Source organism: Hyperoodon ampullatus (assembly GCF_949752795.1).
Source record: "Hyperoodon ampullatus genome assembly, chromosome: 7".
Taxonomy (NCBI): Eukaryota; Metazoa; Chordata; class Mammalia; order Artiodactyla; family Ziphiidae; genus Hyperoodon; species Hyperoodon ampullatus.
In genome coordinates this window covers 93,589,259-93,613,641 of record NC_136920.1, presented here as the reverse complement: position 1 = coordinate 93,613,641, position 24,383 = coordinate 93,589,259, and the positions used below count along the sequence as shown (strand labels likewise).

Sequence of the window (24,383 nt, the reverse complement as noted above, 5' to 3'; positions counted from 1 at the left end):
AGGTCCCCATTGTGGGGCGTGACAGTGCAGAGACCTGGCACTGCACCCTCACAGCACCCCTCTCGGCTCTGAGGCCAGCAAGGCCAGTCCATTCACAGAACTGAGAGTGGACAACGCTCCCGAGGCTCGGGCACAAGGAGCAGGTAGTCCTTGGTGCTGATGGAGACGGTTGTTTGCCTCACTCCGGATAGCACAGCACGACCAAGCACACAGAGAGACCTGCGCTTCGGCTCCACTCGGGCTTCGGTGCCCCGAAGTGTCTTTATGTGAAGGACTCTGAGCTCTCCCGGCCTCTGCTCGATATCAGCTACCGGTGGCCCCGATTGTTTACCACAGGGGCTCGGGGAGCGCCACGCTGTAAATAAAGAAGCCCCAGTTTCCTCGTCCCCACCCTGGAAGCTGCCCCTTCCCTGGAGGGCCTGCCACCGGTGAGCCTGTGAGTAACTGCTCTGTGCCATCTTCAGCGCAGCCAGACCCTTCCCCTCCCTGTGAAGACTCAGAGAAGGTGAAGTTCCCATAAGCACCTCCTGTCCAGCCCAGGTGTCTAAGGAGACTTCAAATCCAGGCCGGAGCTGGTATCTCCAGGGGAAGAAGTTTCCCCTTCTTGCAACATCCCATCATGGTGTTTTATTCCTGCAGCTGCTCTGCCAGTTGCCTTCCAACTCCTCTGCTGGCTGGGAAACTTGGTTGCCATGGCAACATCACTCACCTCTCCCTGCTCCCTGGGAGGCAGAAGTAGACTGCACCTCCCTCTCCTCCACCCCTCAAACTGCTCAGAGGTCCTCACGAGACAGCCGGGGCCTGCAGAAGCAGGGTCCAGGAAGTTTCAGAACTGAGGTCCTTTATAACCGATTTTTATTTCTACTGAAACGATGCCTGCACCCTTCATAGGGAATGAAAGAACAATTCCCAGATCCCAGGAAATCCCCAGGCCATGACTGCTGGGAAGATGATAATTCACTTTCATTGCACCCATTTTGAATCATTTCAGTTCAGTTGAACAAACATCTATTGATGAATTCCTTTTTGCCAGGACTGAATAAATGTGACCCCTGCCTTCAAGGAGTTTCCAATCCAGTGGGAAGTGGGAGATGGACACTCACAACAGCAAGCACAGGTCCACGAACCCTTGAGGCCAGATGTGTTTAGATTTCAGAACTTGCCGGATACTGGAAAGGTCATGTGGTGCTTATACCATACATTAAGTAGCATCTCAGATGGGACTTGGGGCTGAACCCCACACTCAAAATTAAATGCATGCTTACATTCAGATATTCATATATTATAAATAGCTTCACATCTATCTATTTAGATCAGATTTTGCCACCAAATGAGTTTGATGAAACCATTCAGTTTCAGAGCCTTTTGGATTTTGGAATTGGGAATAAGGGATTGTGACCTTCTGTAAGAATTTCTTTTTAGAAGCTTCTCCTTACTGAGACCCTGCATAATGAGCTAGCTTGGGGCAGAAGCTGGCCAGGAATTCAGAGAACAGGGATGCTGACCTACCCAGCATGACGCTGACTCAGAGCCACGGTGTGATATGAATATTGGGAGGGAACGGCACCTTCTCACCTATGGGCAAGAACTGAGTGGGGTACTGGAGGATCAGTAGGAGTTTTCCAGGCAGAAGGGCAAGAGAGGGCCTAGACCATGGTAGTCTGTGGGTGCTAATGGACTCCTTTCTCAGAAAAAAGTTTTTAAATGAATAAAATTACATAGATAGGATGACCAGGGAAACCAATTATATGGAAATGCAGGTAAAATATTTTAATAGTGATATATTAATGTATGTATTTCTTTATTAAGGTATTCAATAGCCAAACCTAACTACTAGTGTAATTTCAAAGTAATTATGAATATGAATGATATTTCAAGACATCTGCAGCACTGTAATGTGATATGAAAACACTCATGATGTCTATCAATGACAAAGTCACGGCAACTGTTAATATACTGTGGTTTATTGCCTATATTCCAAATTGAAGGAAATGCTGAACTTCTATTAGGGGTTAAGAGAAAATAATGCCATTTTTTCCCCCCGAAAATGTTCACAGACCACTGACTTCTGCCTACAGATCTCAGGCAGAAGGTTAAGACCCCTGGTCTAGTGAGAGAGAACAACTTGGGAATAGGTTCAGGTAGGAGAATCTGGAGTGTGTTCCAGGTGAGCTGGCGGGAAGTGGGAGGAGATGTGCAGTGGCAGGGAGCTGACCCTGGGGTGAGGGGTCGGGAGTTTGAACCCTGACTCTGCCCTTTAACTTTTCTGTTTTCTCATCTGTAAAATGAGGGTGACAGCAACAGTATCTATCACATCAGGTTGTTTCCAGAATTAAATAAGTCAATTCACATAAAGTGCTTAGAATGGGCCATCAGTAGCACTTAATAAATGTGGGCTTTTATAACCTCTTCTTCCAGTCACTCCGCAGTGCATAACAATTTTCTGTATTTGCTTAGTTGTAGCCTTCATGTAGATATACATATATAATTTTATATCCTGCTTCTTTCTCTTAATATTATTACATAAATATTTTTAAGATTATTACAAACTGGGCTTCCCTGGTGGCGCAGTGGTTGAGAGTCCACCTGCCGATGCAGGGGACACGGGTTCATGCCCCGGTCTGGGAAGACCCCACATGCTGCAGAGCGGCTGGGCCCGCGAGCCATGGCCGCTAAGCCTGCACGTCCGGAGCCTGTGCTCCGCAACGGGAGAGGCCACAACAGTGAGAGGCCCGCATACCGCAAAAAAAAAAAAAAAAAAAAGATTATTATAAACTGTTCATAAGCATTTAAAATGCCTAAGTAATATTCCACTTGGGTATAAGACCCACACTTTAGATAACTATTGCCTTATGATTGGACATTTAGCTTATTTCCAATTTTCTATGAAAAGAGTTGAGTGGGCTTCAGTGTGGTTCAACAGCTATTTATTGAGCACGTTAACTCTGGGGCCAGCCCTGTGCTAGGCATGGAGGACACAGAGATAAATAAGACAAGCTTTCTGCCCTGCAGGAGCACACAGACCTGCGTTTAGGATTATAATTGGCCTCGCTTTGGAGAACAGATTGGAAAATGAAGAATCCTGGAGATGGAGAAAGCCCTTAGGAGGCAGGTAGCAAAAGGGGCTGATGGATCTGTGACAGTGGGAGTGGGAAGGAAAGGATGGTGGGGGGTGAGCAGGTCAAATGGTCAGAACCTGGCCTCTGATTGGTATAGCGAGTGAGTAGATGCAGTAAGGAAAGGTAAGGAAGAGTCAAGGGCGACCACGGTTTGAACTTCAGGAGCTAAGGGCGGTAAAGTGAAGTGGTTAAGAGCTTGGGCTTTGATGCCAGATGGATCTCCAAATTCAAGCCCAGCTCTACCATATATGACCTGTGTGACCTTGAACAAGTCACTTAAATTTTCTAAGCCTCAGTTTCGCCATCTGTAAAGTGGGGATAATAATGAATCTTCCTGACAGTGTGGAGATCAAATCAGATTATGTATGAAAAGTATATAACAGACATGATGTATTGGGAATAATAATAATGAGTCCTGTAACACATCAGTACCACTCTAAGTGCCTTGTATGTATTAACTCACTTTATTTTTATTTTTATTTTTTTTACATCTTTATTGGAGTATAATTGCTTTACAATGGTGTGTTAGTTTCTGCTTTATAACAAAGTGAATCAGTTATACATATACATATGTTCCCATATGCCTTCCCTCTTGCGTCTCCCTCCCTCCCACGCTCCTTATCCCACCCCTCTAGGTGGTCACAAAGCACCGAGCTGATCTCCCTGTGCTATGTGGCTGCTTCCCACTAGCTATCTATTTTACGTTTGGTAGTGTATATATGTCCATGCCACTCTCTCACTTTGTCACATCTTACCCTTCCCCCTCCCCATATCCTCAAGTCCATTCTCTAGTAGGTCTGTGTCTTTATTCCTGTCTTACCCCTAGGTTCTTCATGACATTTTTTTTTCTTATATTCCATATATATGTGTTAGCATACGGTATTTGTCTTTCTCTTTCTGACTTACTTCACTCTGTATGACAGACTCTAGGTCTATCCACCTCATTACAAATAGCTCAATTTCGTTTCGTTTTATGGCTGAGTAATATTCCATTGTATATATGTGCCACATCTTCTTTATCCATTCATCTGATGATGGACACTTAGGTTGTTTCCATCTCCTGGCTATTGTAAATAGAGCTGCAATGAACATTTTGGTACATGACTCTTTTTGAATTACGGTTTTCTCAAGGTATATGCCCAGTAGTGGCATTGCTGGGTCATATGGTAGTTCTATTTGTAGTTTTCTAAGGAACCTCCATACTGTTCTCCATAGTGGCTGTACCAATTCACATTCCCACCAGCAGTGCAAGAGTGTTCCCTCTTCTCCACACCCTCTCCAGCATTTATTGTTTCTAGAGTTTTTGGTGATGGCCATTCTGACTGGTGTGAGATGATATCTCATTGTAGTTTTGATTTGCATTTCTCTAATGATTAATGATGTTGAGCATTCTTTCATGTGTTTGTTGGCAGTCTGTATATCTTCTTTGGAGAAGTGTCTATTTAGGTCTTCTGCCCATTTTTGGATTGGGTTGTTTGTTTTTTTGTTATTCACGACATCCCTGCAGGAGAGGTACTGTTAGCATCCCAGTTCTATAGATGAGACAGCAGTCTCAGAGAGTTTGGGTAACTTGCTCAAGATCTCACAGCTAGTAAGTGACCCAGTCAAGACTCACACTCAGATAGGCTTGCATCAGAGTTTGTGCTCTTAAGGACGGTGCTTTCTGCCTCTCTGCCAGAAGAGACACCAGAAGGAAGTCCCTGTGGCAACGCCCAGCAGGTAGGTGGAGCTTGTTTTGTAACCCAGGACATGGGTCAGGGTGTAGGATCACCTGGGCAGAGATGAGATGTGGAGTCCACAGGCAAGGTCGAGATTGCCCAGGGAGGGTGAGGCATGGACAAAAGCTGAATTTAGTGGAGAGGAGAAGGAAGAGGAGTTGGCTGAGGAAGAGAGAAAGACTAATCAGAGAAGCGGCTGAGAATCAGGATCGGATAGTGTCATGAAATTCAAAAGAACAATGCAATCAGCGGCATCAAATGCTACAAAAAGAGAGATAAGAACTGCTAGGAGACATTGGTGACCTTGGGGAAGCAGGTGCAGCAGAACAAGATGGGGTGTGGTCTTCAGCTATAGGGGGTTGAAAAGAGATGGGCGAAGTAGCTGCAAGGGGTAGGGCAGACAGAATAGGTAGTGGGACGAGTGGTGGGTGGGGTCCACAGACTTGAGTTCCAAGCTGACTCGGACCTTTATTAGGTGGGTGACTTTACGGGGAGTCACTTACCATCCCTAGGATGCTGTTGCCTTATAGGTAACATGAATAGGTAGTGGGACGAGCGGTGGGTGGGGTCCGCAGACGTGAGTTCCAAGCTGACTCGGACCTTTATTAGGTGTGTGGCTTTACGGGGAGTCACTTACCATCCCTAGGATGCTGTTGCCTTATAGGTAACATGAATAGGTAGTGGGACGAGCGGTGGGTGGGGTCCGCAGACGTGAGTTCCAACGCTGGCTCGGACCTCTATTAGGTGTGTGGCTTTACGGGGAGTCACTTACCATCCCTAGGATGCTGTTGCCTTATAGGTAACATGAATAGGTAGTGGGACGAGCGGTGGGTGGGGTCCGCAGACGTGAGTTCCAAGCTGACTCGACCTCTATTAGGTGTGTGGCTTTACGGGGAGTCACTTACCATCCCTAGGATGCTGTTGCCTTATAGGTAACATCAGGAACTAAGCTCCACCCCTGAGGCTGCTGTAGGAATAGGAATTTGATGGCCAATGAATTTACAGCCCCTAGCAGCCCCTAGCTACTTCTGTTCAAGCCACGGAAGTAGCTTGTACTTTGAAGAGGGTTCTTCAAAGGTAAAGCCTGTCCACAGTTACTCTGTTGCTGGGGAGGGTTCTGACACGTGGTACTACTGAGTCCCCCCTCAGGCACCCACTGCTGGCAACCTGTCAGTCAGCTGAGATCCAGATGTTAAAGGACCCCCGCCTGAGCCTCAGGCTGAAAGAAGACCCCACAGATCTATCGTTGGTGTGATAAATTACAGATCTGTCATTTGTGTGATAAATTACAGCACTGGGATTTGAACCCTGGTGCTCTAACCCACCGCCTGTGCCCCATTAGAGCCATAACTTGGCTGTATGGGCCAGTGGTTAGGACTCTGCTTTAGGAGAAAGAGCACCCAGGTTGCAGATGTGGCTTTGCAGCTGGCTCAGTAAGGATCCTTGGACTGATTCCTTAACCTCACTGTACTGACCTGACTCTTGATGTGAGTAGGAGGAACATGTGTCCAGAGTTGAGCTTTGAGGTTTGCAGAGAAGGACGTCTCATAGTGAGACTGGGAACCACAGAGCAGAATCCGAGGGGCAGCTCTGTGGTTCTGATATCACCATGTGTGTGCTGAGAATTGTCCTACATTCTCTGTCTGTTTTCTCCTTTTCTTCCCCCTCTCCTTTCTCAGTCTGTAACGTTTTTTCAAATTAATTTTTATTGGAGTATAGTTGCTTTACAATGTGTTAGTTTCTGCTGTGCAGCAAAGTGAATCAGCTATATATATACACAGATCCACTCTTCTTTAAATTTCCTTCCCATTTAGGTCACCACAGAGCATTGAGCAGAGTTCCCTGTGCTATACTGTAGGTCCACATTAGTTATCTATTTTATACATAGTATCAATAGTGTATATATGTCAATCCCAATCTCCCAATTCATCCCATCCCCTTCTTCCCTCCTTGGTAACCATAAATTTGTTTTCTACCTCTGTGACTCTATTTCTGCTTTGCAAATAAGGTCATCTGTAGCATTTTCCTAGACGCCACGTATAAGCAATATTATACGATATTTGTCTTTCTCTCTCTGGCTTACTTCACTCTGTATGACAATCTCTAGGTCCACCCATGTTGCTGCAAATGGCATTATTTCATTCCCTTTTATGGCTGAGTAATATTCCATTGTATCTATGTACCACATCTTCTTTATCCATTCCTCTGTCGACGGACATTTAGGTTGCTTCCATGTCCTGGCTATTGTAAAATCAAAACTACAATGAGGTATCACCTCACACCAGTCAGAATGGCCATTATCAAAAAATCTACAAACAATAAATGCTGGAGAGGGTGTGGAGAAAACGGAACCCTCCTATACTGTTGGTAGGAATGTAAATTTGCACAGCCACTGTGCAGAGCAGTATGGAGGTTCCTTAAAAATCTAAAAATAGAACTACCATACGACCCAGCAGTCCCACTCCTGGGCCTGTATCTGGAGAAAACCATCATTCGAAAGGATGTAGCGTTTTAAAATCTTACATTCTCTCCTCTTCTGACTGCGTGTCCTACCCATCCACTCATTCATTGGACAAACATGAACTGGGCGCTTAGAAAACATTGTGCTGGACACGAGGGAAATGCGAAGTGGGGATTTAGAGATAAATACATCTCAGCTCTGGCCTTTAAGAGGTTTGAAATCTAGTGAGAGGAGAAACACATCTAAACAACAAACTGAAACAGACACATTTACAAGTGTCTTAGAACAGAGGGAAAATCCATGGGCCTCGGAGCCCCAGGGAAGCTGAATTCTACTTAAAGGAGTTGTGGGAAGGGTGAGGAGAAGGTGGCATTTGAGGTGCTCCTTGACAGGTGAGTGAGCGTCCGGGGTAGAGGGGGGAAGGGCGCCTCCCCCAGGGGGAGGTACCAGGTCACAGAGCGTGCTGGTTGGTCAGGAAGTCACGTGATGGGCTCAGGGAAGCAGGAGCGCCAGGCTCCAGGCCAGGTGAAAGGAGGGTGGCATTGAAAGCTGAGGGCCCTCTCGGCCACTCACTCTGTCTCTTCCTTCTCCTCTCTCTCTCCTGTTCCCTTTGACTTTAGCTGAGCTGCTTTCTTCTCTCTGCCTGCATCATCCTCACTATCCTTTTTCTCTCTGCTTGTCTACCTTTTTTCCTCTCTAGACTCTCTTTCTTTCTCTTTGGGGGGGCTAACAGATTACATGCTGGCTGGCCGTCCTGTGAGCTGGATCCATAGCCCCTTCAGCAGCCACGCCCGGACTCCCAGCACCCATCCTGCAGGCTAGGCAGAAAGGGGGTGGGACGTGCAGGTTTCCGCGGTGCGCCTCCGGCCTTTGGTGACAGCCCAGACAATTTATACACCCTGTTGGCTGAGGCCCTCTGTTGTCATAACCTGGGTCATTTCCTCATTTAATACCATCCATAAACTCCAATCAAACTGTCCTGGAGCCCAGTAGTCCAGGGGAGGAGAGGCACTAGGTTTGGAAGAATAGGAGAGGGGACCAGGCCGGGGACGGGGGGTGGGCGGGACGTGAGGGGCCAGCGGGGGAAGATCGGAGGACTCGAGGCCGAAGCCCACGCCCCACCTGATGAGCGCCTTGTTTCCTTTCCTGCTCCCCACGTTTTGCCCCTGCCGCTGGCTGCAGTGTGTCAGATCCTTCCCAAGGGGGTGGTCGCTGTCCTGGGACCATCCTCCAGCCCGGCCTCCAGCTCCATCATCAGCAACATCTGTGGAGAGAAGGAGGTGAGTGCTGGGCAGGGTTGGGGGTCTCTTAGCAGCCTGTGCCCCAGGCCCAAAGATATCGTGGATTCTTAAGGACTGGAAGAGTGAATCAAGGTCAAGGTCAACATCAATACAAATAAAAGAACTGGGCCTTTGTTGGGCACTTACTTTTTTCAGGTTGCTTGGATGCAGGGGACTCAGAGGAAGAGTTTCATAAGATTTTCAAGCTGAGCCCCTCCGAGTCTTGGGGTCCTGTGACAGGGGAAGGTGGGGTCCCTTGAAGGCGGCAGGTAGAGGGAGAGGCTGGGGAGGGTGGTGGTCCAGGGGAGGCCAAGAGGGCAGAAGTCTGAGCTCCACAGGAACAGCTGCGGAGTCTCTGTTTAGATATTGGGACTCTGGGGAAGAATACCTTTGGGGCCAGGCCTTGCTACATTTTAGAGCTGAATTAAAGTTTGAAAACCTCTGTTTTGTAAGCTCTCTAGAAAAGAGATTTCATTTTGCTTTCTTCTTCATTCACCAATTCCAGTGTTTACTTCTCCAAAGTGTTGGGTCCATTCCCTCTAGCTCTCGTTCCCTGGGAGATAAAGATGGTCGGGGATGAGTTTCTGAGTAATAAATAGCCTGCTCCCTATTCCAGCAACTCTCTCCCTCCTTTTCCCCCAGAGAAAACAAATTGGAAACTTCAGAGGTTCTATTGCCGGAATCTTTCCTATTCCTTCTTGGAATCAATCAGTCCTTCCCCTTTCAGATACATTCCTGGGAGACAGTGGCAAGGTGACCCCATAGCCTCCCAAGGGCCTTCTAGCCAGGTCTTTTGGGAACAGGTGGAGCTTGATGGTCAGGAGCTGTGGAGGGGCAGGGCGGAGGGATAGGGGATGGACGGGCAAAATTGGCACCTGTCCTGGGAGCCTAGAGGCTCAGCCTTCCAGAAGCGTTAGCTTTGGGAGGATCCGGTTCTTGCAATAGGATGGGGCACCTCCTTAGTGAGCTGCCCTCACCGAGGCAGTGGAGAAATAGACAGGCCCCTGCTTCCCCCAGGCCCTCTGGAAGCCACTCCCTTGATGCTCCCACTTCTTTTATGATCAGAGGGCTTGGTCCCTGAGGCTTTGGGAAGAATATTGGTCTTCTCTGTTTTAGGAACCCACTCTAAGAATTGTTACCAGCACAGTAGAGGGCCCTGCGGTCCTAGCTCCAGTCCTGCAATGGGTCTTACTTACCACTGCCCTGTAGGCTGAATCCTTGAGCTTCAGGCCATGGGCAGGGTCTGTGTTGACAACTCCCCCATCCTTCCTCCCAGATGTCCTGAAAGATGACTCCCGAGCCAGCCCAGGCCAAAAAAAGAGCTTCTGTCCGACTGCAGTCCCTTCCAGCATCTCCCAGGCCCGGGCCCCCGCAAATTAGACCTGATGTTTAATTTAAATCTTTCTTGCCAGACTCCAAGTAACAGCTCAGATCTGTGGCAGGTTGTTATTTCCGTTTGCTGTGATCTTCACCAAGTGAGGTTGCCAAGACTTCGGCTGCCCATTTCCTCTTTTCTGCTCTCTCCTTTTTTCCCACCCCCTCCCTCTTCCCCAGCATACTTTCCTCACTGTCCCCTACAGTCATCCCCCCAGTCCCCACTCCAGAATGGCCTCCTCTTGGTGTTCAGCGGCTATTTTATCTCAGCGAACACATCCCTTAACCCTGCTTGGCATTTCAGGCCGGAGGTGGAGTGATTTGCACCCATCTTCCCATCCTGCCGCCCCGGACCCTGTGCCGTTGACCAGCCAGGCGGGCTGTGCTGCCCAGGGAATGATCAGACGGTTACCCCTCCTTTGTCTGGTCATATTCCTTCCAGAGCAACCTTTCCTCTCCATTCAGATTTTGCACTTCTTTTACTATTTTATGAGGCTGAACTGCCTCACACTGATTCCCTTCAGCTTCAGGGAGAAGAAATGGAGTTCTCACGGAGGGGTTCAGTCTTTTAAATGCTGCTAAGATGTCCGCAGCCCCTGTGGCTGTCTGCTTTCTGCCTTGCTGCACCTGTTGTTTCTCCATGTTAATGAAGCTTAGCCAGGTTAAGCAGTTTGCCCCAAATCACACAGCAGAACCCAGATGCAAACCCAGGACCGTAGACTCTAAAACCCATTTTCCTGAGTCTTCACTTTCCTGAGCCTTTTGCCTGCTTCATCTCTGGGACTGGTGGATCCAAGGGAATCTCTAAGGGCACTTTCTATGGGGGGCGGGTAAGTTAGCTGCTGCTGGAACCCGGTAGGCTGGATGGCCACACGGGGAGGGCCTTGGGCAGAGATGCTCAGATGTGTAAGCCAGCCAGCCTGGCCACCCTGCCCCTGCCCAGCCTGGCCTCCATCTTACCCTTCTGTGACCTTTTTTCCTTTCAAGGTGCATTTGTTATTCATTTTAGACAGATTGTAAGCGTTGCAAAATATCAGTGGGAAGAAAGACCCCTTAGGACACACCCCAGGTCAACGTCGCCCTTTAATGTCATTACTCACCAGTCTCCCTCCCCAGTTCTGTGCTTTTCAGTCTCTGCTAAAAAATATTGGTTGCCCTCTTTCTGTGGTTCAAGGGCTAATCCTAGTTGAATTCAGGAATTTTCTCCCTAGTTTCTGCTAAATCTTTACCCTCCTCTCATCCCAGTCTCAGAGGAGCTCTGGTCTCTGGCTGACTTCTTCCAGAAGCTTAAAAGGATAAGGTAGCAGAATCCTACAGAGACCGTGTCAATGTCATCCCAGACTCTGGGCCCGCCGAGGCAGAGAAAACTTCTGCAGTCATGTCTGAATAACCCATTCTAGGAACCAACCAACTCACCATCAGGAAGTTCTTCTTGCTGTCTACCCTGAATCTTACTCACTTTCACATCAGTCCAAATCCAGGCTCACAATAATCTGACCCTCACACTGGGCACCCTAAGTGAGGATGAGGGTTGAGGTTTCAGCCCCATCTCTGATTAGAGGCACAAGCAGCCTTTAGCTCTTCTGGCTCTGGGTACCAGGGTGACATAATAAAATCAAGGTGGATGGAAGCTTATTACGTTTTAACTTTCCTATTACCTACCCAATAGCCTAAGCTGCCAGTAAAGCAGCCATCCCAGCCTGTTAATATCTCTTTCCTGGAGAAGAGAGGCAGAAGGCAGGGGCAGTGCCTCCCTGAAATGTCAGGAATAGATGCAGAGGGAAGCTGACACTGTCCTGATGAAGCCAAAGCAGGTATTTATTTACCGGGCTCCATCCGGAGGCCCTCTAGATGGTTTCCCAGCCTGCAGCGATTCCCCCTCCTCACATAAGTCTACGGAGGAACCCATCCCAGGCTTTTACCCAGGATGGGAGCTGGTTTATTGATCTGTTGGCTAGGCTGGGCTGAGGGGACCCCTCCCTTAGTCCCCAGGGCAGTGTTTTTCTCTTTTTGCCATCTCTGCTCTGATTCATTAACCACACATAAAATAATATAAGGATTATGCCTTTAAGAGCCATTTGTCTCTCTGCCCAGCAGCGGGCCATTCTTCTGAGAATAAAGACCTATTGTTTTGTCTTCTCAGGGCCACAGACCCCAGCTCCAAGGTCCACAGTACATTTATCCAGGTCCCCGGCTGAAGGGTTTCCCATTCTGGGTCTCAAGCGTTGTCATGGATGCCACGTCATCTTCCTCCTGTGGAGTGGGTGCCCCGAGTCTTGCAAGTTCCTTCTCTTGCCAGGCAAAGGTCTTTTACAAAAGAAGCCACCCTCTGCAGCTTTGTCTCACTCATCCCTCTTTTCTTTTTGTCTCGCTGGTTCCGGATCTTCCCTGCTGCCCACTTTTGCTCTTCCGCCCAGGTCCCTCATTTCAAAGTGGCCCCGGAGGAGTTTATCAAGTTCCAGTTCCAGAGATTCACAACCCTGAACCTCCACCCCAGCAGCACTGACATCAGCGTGGCTGTAGCTGGGATCCTGAACTTCTTCAATTGCACCACCGCCTGCCTCATCTGTGCCAAAGCAGAATGTAAGTTTCCCCAGGCTGGCTCCACCCCAGATGGTCAGATCTTGTTGATTTCAACCTGATTGATTTGCCTCCCACCCCCCGCCCCGGCTGCAGATGATACGCCAAGAAGGGGCGGGCTCCTTCCAATCGTGGGATCGACAACCAGAGGGTTCGAGGATTCCTAAATGTCCTTGGCTGTTTGTCCGTGTGTGTAGGTGAAAGAGAGAGAGCAGTCCAGGAGCACCCTTTGCCAGAACTCCCTGTGCAGGCGCGGATCAGAGAGGAGCTCAGTTACAGGGAGACTGGCCGACCACCAAGCCTTTTGGGATCTGCAAACGCAGTTCCCACGTTTTCAGCCTCATTGTTAAGGAGAGAGAGGGAAATATAAAATTGGATGCATTTGTACTTGATGGGTTGAAGAGCTTCTTTCCTCGGAGAATAGATTTTTCTGATGGAACAAGGTCCAAGGTCAACTCCCGATAAAGCCTTTTTTTTTTTTTGCAAATGCAGGTTTTAGAAATGCATTTTCTCTGACTCTCAATTTGCTACATAAATTTAGTGTGTATGAGATTTAGCTAATTTAAGCCAGCACATTCCAACAAATCTGTACATCTGTGTGCTCCCGGTGACAGCTGTGCACCACACACAGTCAGACAGGTGCTGGCTACTGGCTACCACTGGGGCCCGGAGCCCAAGATGCAGGCGTCTGTGTCCAGTGTGGCTCACCCATGCAGGTCTTCCCCTGCGGGGCTGGGTGGGCTGCACTGGAAGAGGTTCTCCATCTCCATAAGGCTCTTCTCTATGGCTCCTCAGAACTGCTCTGTAGTGTAAGTCCCTCCTCCATCCTGGAATCCCTACAGCATCTGAAAACAAAAGCCCCCTCCCTGCCAAGGGTCAGAACCATCTTCTTTACGGGACCTTTGCACCTTACTGACTCCACTTGTACCTGCATTCATTCATTCAACACAACGTGATTATTTGCTCTGTGCTACCCAAGAAACAAAGTAGCTGAGTCCCAACTATGTATGCTTTTTGTATACCTTATTTAATTGTTACAACAACCCAGTGGGTTTGGAAATGTTGGAATTCCCCATCTTAAAGTTTAATACAATTTATAGTCCAGTTCCTCAGTCTCTCTAGCCACACGTCAAGTGCTCAATAGCCACGTGTGGACAGTACAGGTATAGAACATTTCTGTCTTCACAGAAAGTGCTATTGGACAGCATTGTTTTAGATGATAAGGGTTTTGTGGACGAAGCATTTTGTGGCTAAAGAAAGAGAGAAATGTTTAGATAACACTTTGTTCTATCTCTCCCTCGTGGAGATTTTCAGCACACATTAGCATGGACACTCTGAGTTGTCCTGTGGTCAAAACAACTATTTACCTCAGCATCTTCCAAATAGGTTTGATCGTATGCTCCCAAAAGGATGCTGATCTAAAAGCTCACAGGAGGCTAGTATTTGATGGAACACAGCTGGGATATGTTGCATTCCACCAGGTGGCCCTCCTCGTGTAGCATCCTCGCAGCATTGAAAGGTGTAACAGAATCAAGGATTGTCCCCCGGAAATTTCTGCCAGAAGCCCACTCAAGCAGGACTGAACTGGCACACCCCAGGCACCCAGTGAGAATGTTGAGAGACAGAGGACAGGCTGTAAATATGCCCGGGCAAAGATTGTCCTGCAGTCCTCATCTGTGCTGGGTACAGCATCTCACCAACCTTACAGGAAGTTCGTTCTTGTGTCTAGCCACAATCCCTCTTGCTTTGAAGCTGAGCCCTGTTTCCTCTGCTTCAGCTCTTACAGGGCTTTGGGAAGTAAGTTGTTCAGATGTTTGTTAAACACCTGCTGTGTGCCAAGTACCATGCTAGATACTGTTGCCTCCTAGCCCAGGGCTATTTCCACTGGAATTGGCATTCTCCGACATTCTAACAGTTCCTTGCAGATTGCAAAGCACTTTCACTTATGTTTTGCCACTCTGCCTCCCTCTTTCCCAGTCATTCTGAGCTGAGCAAAGAGTCTTGGAGCTGCTAAGTGACTTGACTTAAGGTCACGAAGCTGGTACATGACAAAACCAAGACTCTTAACTCCGGTCTTCCGACTATGAGCCAGGGCTTCCTCCTCCGAGGCCCCTCCCACCCTCCTGGGCTGCACCAGCAGACTCAGAGGAGCAGCTCAGGGTGGGCTCTACCCAGCAGGCACAGTGTCCTTTGAAGGGCAGAGATCTCCCTGGAACAGTGTGTCCCCTTGCTCCGTTGAGTGGGGTGCGGGATGGCTGAGCACAAAGTTCTGGAGAGTATGAACCTGCCCAAGTGCTAGAGAGGCCAGCCCACATCCCAGGGAGACCCATCAACCACACAGTGCTGCTCGGAGGACTCATCTATGGAGGCTGCTGAGTGATTCTGGCCCCACCTACTTGGGGGAGGGAAGGTGGGGCAAGAACAGGAGAAGTTCAAGGGCAAAGAGGATTCAAAATCTAATCAAAGGCTGAAGAAATGAGGGACTGAAGGGAAATGCAGCTCAGAGCTTGGGAGGAGACACTCTTCCATCTTCCTTATTAATGCAGGGCCAAGAGACACTGCAAGTCGAATTAGGAACAGGAAATCTAATTCTGTTTTCCTGCTGTCAAAATGAAGCATAACAGAGATCATTCTCTGGGGAATCATGCCATGTACTCTCCTTCTTCCCCAAAGTAGATTTTCAATAAGCAGGTTTTGGACCAAGTAGAGTTGTACTGTGGATTACATTATTTTTCTTTAATGGGGGGAAAAAGTTAGAACGTCTCTGCAAGTACCTAGTTCTAGTGAGGCTGGGGGAGGAGAAGTGAGGAGCCCGGGCACGGCCATCTGGTCAACCCCACGGAGCCTGGGGAGGGGGGCAGTTTGCTGTTAGGGGACTTCCTAGGAAAGTTAGGGTTCCCCACTACTGTCCCCAAGGCCCCTTTGGTGAGCCCTGCCACAGAGTTTCCTTTTGAGACACTCAGCTGGACCCAGAGCCTTTCACTCTTCGTGGTCACAAGTATAATATGCCATGTATTTTCCTGGTATCAGTGTACATAGTTCAAATCAACTTTTTTTTCAGGCTTGCTTTGGTGTTTCTAAGTATTTTAATGTCCTTTTTTTGTGGCTACAAGTCCTGAGCCCCTACACCCTCTGCCGTTTATGTGCTACCTATGTGATCTTGGCAAAGTGACTTAGGCACTTGCTAGCCTCTGTTGTCTCATCTATAAAATGGGGATGAGGCTTCCTCCCTCTCAGGGTGGTTGAGGGGACAAAATAGGACGACACACGGTGTATGACAGCGTCCACACCTAGGGAACGCACAGCACACATGGTTTTAACTCTCTTTCCTTCCTGGAATCCCTTTTAAACAAGGCCAGGTCAGGACCTGCAGTGGTGTGACCGGAGTTCCGCTCTATCCTTGTAACATCCCTGTGTTGGCTAAACTCGGTCCAGATGCTGGAGAGGAGAGACTCTTGTCTCCTGGGGAGGAAGTGCGGCTGAAAAGAAACACAGGCTGGTTCAGTAAAATGGGAACCGTCTTTGCAGGCAAACCAAGCTGCTCCACCACTCATGAGCTGTGTGATGTGAAGCAGGTCACCCTACCTCTCTGAGCTTTAGTTCCCTCCCATGTAAAGTGGGCATAATAATGCCTCTCAGGGTGGTTGGGTGGAAGGTATCTGGGCCCAGAATGTAATACACATTTAATTACTGTTACTTTATCCTGCAACCCTGGTTGTGGCAGTAGCAGGTGGAGGACTGGTGTGTCAGGCATGATACCCAGAGTCCCGTGTGAGTAGCTGGGGGACAAGGGGGGCAGTAGTTGGCCTTTCTAGTGCCACCCCCCCAAGAGGCACTGTGAGAGGCCTTTTGCTTACGGTGATACAAATTAACCACTTACGGAACACTTACTAGATAACAAACACTCTGCTAAGGGCTTGAAAGTATCCCATTTAAACCTCACATTAACCATATAAGATGGGCTCTATAGACATTTTTATCATATGCGTGAAGAAAAGAGAGATTAAGTCCATTTTCAAGGTCACATGGTTCTGGTTACCTCCTCTCCCTGCATCTCCAAACACAGTGGAAGAGACAGAGTGAGGGACCATTTTTCCTATTTTATGGGGGGACTGAGGCCTTCCCAGGCACCTCAAGTGGTGAATCAGAGGCCAGAACTCGGAGTCAGAAACCTGGGCTTGGACCTTGGCCAGTTAGTTCTGTGATGGGTCCCAGCGTCTATCCTGCTGCAGTGATTTGGTCTCTACCCAGGAATAATGATAATACCTGCTTCCAGGGCACCGGTAGGGTTAAATCAACCGTATGTGAAGAAGCTCAGGAAACACTGAAGGCAGTTCTCAGGGCAGGGATGCCTCCTGGGCCCCAGTCATTAATAAACCAACAAACACCCTGAAGTGGAGAAGCCGAGGGGAGCACAGAGGGCAGGTTCTCCCCACACCCATCCTTGCCGTCAGAGAAGGGGGCAGCCTCCATGGCCGAGCAAGGCAGCAGGTGGTCCTCCTGGGACTGAGAAGTCTCTGCCTCCTCCTCCATCCCCTCTCTGTCTCCTCCTCTGGTCCCCGTGGTCTGGCCCTTTCTGCCCTTTCTCGGGGCCAAGCCCGGGTGTGGGATGGGACAAAACCAAGAAGCAGTGGAAATACGTACGTCATTCAAGCATTTGAATTTGTTCCGTGCCCCTGCCCCACTGACAACACCTCGGACCCTCATCCCTCTCTCTCCGTCAGAATCTGCTCCTTGGAAAAACAGGACGTGAAAACCGTACACCCGAGGCACTTGCACCTGGCAGGGGGAGGGGACTGGAGATGTACCAGGTTTAGGGCACGGTGCATGGTGGTGAACTCATATCGTCTCCCTAAATCCTCACCATAATCCTCTGGTTGGTATTCCATCAGCTGCCTCCCACAAGATTGTAAAGTGTCGCCCCTGTTGGGAATATTAACATTTTCCAGAATCAAAGCTTGCAGCCCAGGGAATCAGCCAGTGGAGAGGAGGGATGCCCGTTGACATGATTATTTATTCTTAATTTTTGATGCACAGGTCCTCTGTGTCCCCTGCAGACCCATCCCTTAGGCGTTTGTGTCCTTGTCCTGCAGACCCGTGTAACCCCTGCTGTGCCTTTCTCAGCCTCACCGTCCTTTTCCTCCCCGCCCCACCTGGCCCCTGGGTCCCAGTCCCAGAAGCCAGTCTCCCTCCTTCTTCCTAGAACAGCCAGCCTACTGGGTTTCACATCGATCCATCCCATTGCATACTGAGCAAGACTAATAGGTTGCCTAGGTCCCGCTCAGCCTTGGCCTCGGCAGGCAGACTCGCTGCTGGGCCAAGGGTCCCTCAGGAGAGGAGGGTCAGGGTGGAGGTGGAGGGGAAGCAGGGAGAGAGCAGCTTTTAACCCCTCTGGTGGCAGCTGCCTTTGGCAAATCCCTTAGTTCCATGAAAGAGATAGAGGTGAGGAGAACGGCAATTGGAAAATGCCAAACTGCACTGAGAAACTCTGATCTTCTTTACGTAACTAAACCACTTTTCCTCTTCTGCAGATGCTTTCCGCTACCTAGAATAAAAAAAAGGACCCTTTTCTGATTCATAAAGACTCTCTGGGTTGGAAAGACATCAACATTTTTGTAGTTCAACTTTCCGACCCCTGGTTTCATTCCCTCTACAACCATGCTCAACTGGGGCTTCAGTCTTTCCTTGACTACCTCCAGCAATGGGGGACTCACTCCCTCCTGATGCAGCCCACTGCCTCTTTAGATGGATCCAACAGAGCTTCTTCCTTATGATAGCTAAGTGTGTCCCCCTGCGACTTCCATCCGTTCATTATTTCTGGGGTTAGCCCTTGACTACAACTCAAGAGCCAATCTGTCTTATGACAGCCCTTCCCCTCTTCCTCAGAGCAGGCACCCACTTCCTTCAGTGGCTCCTCAAGTGACGTGGTGTCTGTTGCCACCTGGCAGTGCTGCTCCCCTGATCTGTTAGGATGCAGAGTCTCTCTCTTCCCCCAGCGGTCTGTGTTCAGTCCACCAGCAAGCACCGTGCACCCTACCTCACAGTGGGGATGAGCCGAGGAGTTTGGAATAGGAGCCCTGCCCAACACTGTGAAATAATTACAGTCCATGTTATCTATCTTAACACATGCATATATGCATAAGCATATGCTATCAAATGTTTCATATGGTTTATAACCAAGGGCTGTAGTCTGTGAATTGGATAATAAATCCTGTGTGAGTTGGGAGAAGAGAGAAGTGGGTGGGGGCTGGAGATCGGAGAGAGGGTTTGGGGGAGGAGATGGGGTGAAGGACCGTTGGTGTGTGAGTGAGTGGAGGAGGGGGGATGGATGGAAGCCAGATTGGGGAGGCGCCTTCTGGGTGACAGACACCGTTCTGCTGACTTGCCATCCCCTGACTCCCCCTGTAAGGTAGTCATGACCCTTATCTCACAGATGAGGACATGGAGGGGCAGAGAGAATGGCTCACACTAGCTAACCTACGGGCGGTGCAGGAGCCGGGCTTCACGGCCCACCTGGCGCTCTTTCTGTTACTTCAGGTGCAGTGCAGCCTGGGAAGGGGAGTGACTGGGTAGGAGATCCTGGGGGTGGTTGCGGACCTCCCAGGGACTCGCTGCCCTCCTCCCCTGCCCTCCCCTGGGCCTTCCCTCCCTCCCTGCAAACAGTGTTGGATGAGAAGGGGAGGGGATGCTGCTTCCTTGTTTAAAAGGCAGCAGAGCACCCCAAGGGGGAGCGGGGGGTGGGGCACGTGGGCATCGATTAGAACAGGGTCCTCAGTTTCCCTGACACGTTGGGGCTCTTTTACCCGGGAGCTCAGTGCACCTGCCAGCTTTAAAGGGATAAAGGGTCCCTGGGCTGCCTTTGCCAGGCTGCTCCGTTCTGTGTGTAATTGTACTGTCACTCCCCAGGCTTTTGTCTTCTCCCACTGAATTTCATTGCCCACCTGAAGGATCCCAGGGGATTTGGCCTCTCTCCCCGTCAGGCTCCAAAGATTCTCCCTGCTGCATTCCAGGCCCTATGGGGGTTCACACCCACCGTTCCTCCGTTACTCATACCTCCAGCTGCTTCCTTAGAGCATGCCCTGGCAGACCTTTCCTTGAGCCAAAGAGATGGCCAAGACCTCAGCAGCTCCAGCTCTGTGGCCTCCCCGACCTCCTTGTCCTTTGGATCGGGTGCTCAGACCTTTGTCCAAGTGGGATTTTGCTTTTCCCATCATCTCTGAGAAGATGTGAATATTCTCTCCATTTTACAGATAGGACACCGTGGAGCTGCCCCAAAGGCAACCAGATTTTCAGGCCACCAAACAAAATAGGGATATCATTTGGGTTGGGTTTTTTAAAATTTTTATTGGAGTATAGTTGATTTACAATGTTGTGTTAGTTTCAGGTGTATAGCAAAGTGAATCAGTTATACATATATCCACTCTTTTTTAGATTCTTTTCCTGTATAGGCCATTACAGAGTATTGAGTAGAGTTCCCTGAGCTATACAGCAGGTCCTTATTAGTTGTCTATTTTATATATGGTAGTGGGGATATGATTTGAACTTTGCTATAGACTTAGCTACAGGTTCCTGGCCTCTAAGCTCCTGAGGGTAGGGTCTGTACCTGGGCCATCTTCTCTGCTGGTGTCCTATTGGCCGGGTGCCGGGCCCTTAGGACAGTGAGTGCTGGATGAACAGACGGGTACCTTCCTCCCTCTTCCTTCTGCCTCACTGAGTCACCATTCCTGACCTTTGGGTTCTTGTGGGGATGAATAGACACAAAAGAAGTAACACTGATTCTACGCATGCCAGTTCCAAGTGTGCTTTCACATAGGATCTCAGTGAGTTCTCACCTGTTATGCCCATTTTACAGATGAAGAATGGAGCCTTGAAAAGGTTAGATGGTTCTCAAGGTCACACAGCCAGCGAGGGTTGACCCTGAGCTTGAATCCAGATCTTCTGCATCTGGGTTGGCAGGAAGTGCCCTGGCAGCATCAGCGCCACTCTGGATGGAAGCCGGTGGTGAGGGGCTGGGAGGGGCACCGATAGCAGCAGGGGGTCTGTACAAGCCTCTATCGAGGCCTGTTTGGGAAGGAAGGAAAGGCCAACCTGATGCTGGGCTTGCACGGCCTGGGTTTCTGAAGCCTCTTTGTGAATAGCAGACCCTCCGGGGGCTCCCTGCTCCCTGACGCAGCCTCCAGCTCCAGGGACCACCTTCTCAGGACCCAGGGGACAGGAGTTAGGGGTTGACCCCACCTTCCGGAGCTCCAGTTTCCATTATGCCAGGCCCGTGGGCTCTACCCTGCGCCCTTTTCCTTGTTAACACAGCACACCAAGGCTTCCCCGCCAAAGCCCAGAGATGCGTGTCTCCAGGCCTCCCTGGGTTCTGTGCCTGATGCTTCCTGCTGCATTTATACTAAGAGGCAGTCTGTCTCAGGGGAAGAGGGTTGGATGGAGACGAGAAAATGGGGATTGTGGTCCCAGCTGTGTTCCTGGGCACATCCTGTCGTCTCTCTACAAAATGAGGGAGGTGCTACGAATGCTCTTCAGATGCCCCCCATCTTACCTTTTGGTTCTCAAGGGTCAGGAGGGGGCGTGACCTGAACAGGGAGGGTCATATTCATGACCTCCCTGCATTTAATATTCCTTTAACCAGTACAGACACCAGAGCACTGGGATCTTTGGTTAGAAAGCAACCCTTCCCGGGCCATCCTCAGTGTGTGCAGACTGTGTCTGGGAGAGTTATTCCTCTCCTGCCTCCTGTTCGCCTCTGTGCTGTGGGATTCGAATACTTTGTAGGATCCTTGGGAGGACTTAAATGAGATGAGCCATTAAAATGTTTAGCCCATTACCTGGAACACAATAAGAATTCAATAAATGTGACTCTTATCATTGATTGGCTTTTGAGAGCAAATGCCCATAGGTCTCTTTCCATTGGAACTGAGACTGCTGTCTTCTCAGGAGGCCTCCCACCCAACCACACACCCTCCTCCTGGCCTGCCTTTTCAGAGACAAAGCAGGATTAAGACCTTTGTGTCTGGGTGACATCCTTCTGGAATCTCTCCTTCCGTATGCTAGACGGCAAATAGCGAGGGAGGGGGAGAGGCTTTAGTGCACAATCCCAGTTTTCTGTTTTGTTCTGGTCCCACGTGGTTGCCCGCTGGAATGCAATTCAAGGCCTGGTCTTTCATAATCAAAATAATACCTTGTCTCAGTGCAGCCATGGTGCTCTGAGGAGTTCAGAGGGTTTTGCTAGACCTGTTTTCTGGGCCTTGTGACCTTGAGGGAATTGCTCCCCGACCTCCACCACGGAAATAAAGGCTGGATGTAACATTTATGAGGGTTCACCACGTGCGAGGTTCTGGCCTAAGCACCTGGCGTGTTACTTCATTTAATCTTCTCCACGGCCCTGAGCTCTGGCCGCTGATATTACAGGCACACCTCGTTTTGCTGCGCTTCGCAGATACTGCTTTTTTACACATTGAAGGTCTGTGGCAACCCTGCCTCAGGCAAGTCTATCGGTGCCATTTTTCCAACAACATTTGCTCACTACGTGTCTCTATGTCACATTTTGATAATTCTCACCCTATTTCAAACTTTTTCGTTATCATTGTATTTGTGATGTCATTGGTGATCTTTGATGTTACTCTTGCAAAAAGATTACGACCCACTGAGGGCTCAGATGATGGTTAGCCTTCTTAAGCAATAAAATATTTTTAAGTTAAGGTATGTACCTTGCTTTTTTTAGACATAATGTTATTGCACATTTAACAGACTACAGTATAGTGTAAGCATAACTTTTATATGCACCGGGAAACCAAAAAATTCTTGTGACTCACTTTATGGCAGTGGCGTGGAACCAAACGTGCAATATCTCCAAGGTCTGCCTGTATTCTCATTTCTCAGATGAGCAACTGAGGTCAAGAGACCCAGCCACATGAGGTCACCCAGTGAGCAAGTGGCCAAGTTAGGGAAAGAAACCCAGGCCTGGTGGGTCTCTGAACACAGGTCTTGGCTGCTGGGCAGCGCTGCCCCCAGGGCCGTGAGAAAGAATGGGGATTCTCTTGTCCGACTCAAGGGAGCCTCATTCTCTGCTTTAAAAGAGCGTTCCCCAGGGAGTCGGGGGAGGCCCTGGGCACTGAGGAGGGTTCTTTTCATTTGAGCAGGGGTGACAGGATGCCCCATAGGTTAAGAGACTCGCTCAGGTTAGGATGTGGCTGCTTAACCAACAGGGGGCAGCCCCGCGACCCTGACTCCGGCCCGAGTCTTCGCTTGTCCTGCTTTGGCTCCCGTGTCTCCCGAGGCAGCGCCGTGGACCCTCAGGGGCTTTGTCCTCTCTTCCCCTGCAGGCCTTTTAAACCTCGAGAAGCTGCTCCGGCAATTCCTGATCTCCAAGGACACCCTCTCGGTCCGGATGCTGGATGACACTAGGGACCCCACCCCACTCCTCAAGGAGATCCGGGACGACAAGACAGCCACCATCATCATCCATGCCAACGCCTCCATGTCCCACACCATCCTCCTGAAGGTGGGCGCTGGGCCGGGCGGGTGCTGGTGGGCGCCGAGCATCCTCCCCCTCCCCCTCCCCCTCCCCCTGAGCTGGCATTCTGCTCCCTTCTTGCCTGGGGCATCCTCCTGGGCTGAGGCTGAAGGAGCCCGGGGCTGGACTTCTGACCCTGACAAACCTCTGTGTGCTTCAGTTTCAATGGACGGCTCCTGAGAGCTAAAAGGAGAAAGCAGGGTGATGGCAATGTCATAGAAACATGGAACTCATGGTGCAACAGGGCAGCCACCAGCTGAAACACTGGCCGAGCCTAGACCTGCCAGGGGCTCTGTGGTCCAGGGCTTCCTAGGAGGGGCTAGGGTGGTGGCGTGGGCCACTTGGGGACTTGAGACAGAGGCTATTTGCCAAAAGGAGTAGAAGCAGCTCCATATTTTGACAACCAGGGCAGTCACATCCTTGAATACCGGGCCTGTGTGTAATCCTTACACGTGTACCATAGTTCACCAAGTGCTGTCATGTAATTTCTCAGTGTGATCCTCTCCATGACCATGTGAGGTGGGCGTGATATCTTCCCGCGGCAGATGAAGAAACTGAGACTCTGCGAGATGAGCAGCTTTGTCCAAGGCCCGGCCCTGTGGGGAGCAGAACAAAGCTGGCATTGGTTCTCTTAACAGCAAATCAGCCCATTTCTTCTACCCCCCGGGACACAGAGGAGCAGGGTGCTAGCCCCTGAATCAACATATACACATGGAAATGGAGAGAGAGAGAGAGAAGTCAATGCCTGGGGGGTCCACTCTGGACAAACAGCTGCAAAGCTGCAAACTGCTGGGCATCCTTGGAATCACTGGCTCCACTTGCTGGGCTGGTGGCTCGGCTAGGCAAGCAGCCCCAGAAAGAGTGGACCCTGCTTCCAGGCTCCGCCATGGCTCTGGCAGCTCCCCCAGCCTCTCCAGGCACACTGGCCTCTTCTAATGCCATTTTAATTGCACATTTAAGCGCAACCTGCCATCTTCCAGTGGGGAAGTGAGGTTCCTCATTAACCTCTGCCGAGCCACGAGGAGGCCGGCAGACACGCGATGATTCTCTCTTCCTCTCCTTCCCTCGCTGTCTCCTAACCTCCCCACCCCAGCTAGTTTTGTCTCAGAATTAATAAGAGATTAGAATGAGTTCTCTGAGTACTGCGGGCTGTCCCTTCTGCCTGTTGCTATAGTAATTTTCCACAGCTCCAAACCCACGTCTGTCTGTGTGGGTATACCCAACTCACACACTCAGACATAGAATTTTTCTCTTTCTCTTTCTTCTCTTATGTCCGGAGCTATGATCGAGGAAGTCATCAAAGACAGAAAAGCTCCTCTAAGTTTCAGGGCA

General features: G+C 49.8%; 1 protein-coding gene across 1 annotated transcript in view; it reads left to right on the top strand.

Annotated features, from left to right (window-relative positions):
- The window catches only part of GRIK4 (glutamate ionotropic receptor kainate type subunit 4), a gene marked incomplete at both ends in the record, with an annotated part of 310,907 nt that overhangs the window by 144,193 nt on the left and 142,331 nt on the right, over window positions 1–24,383 (top strand). The window contains 3 exons of the mRNA XM_079709251.1: window positions 8,481–8,578; window positions 12,370–12,535; window positions 22,861–23,039. Coding sequence (XP_079565377.1) covers window positions 8,481–8,578; window positions 12,370–12,535; window positions 22,861–23,039 — 443 coding nt within the window. The remainder of the gene's footprint in view (window positions 1–8,480; window positions 8,579–12,369; window positions 12,536–22,860; window positions 23,040–24,383) is intronic.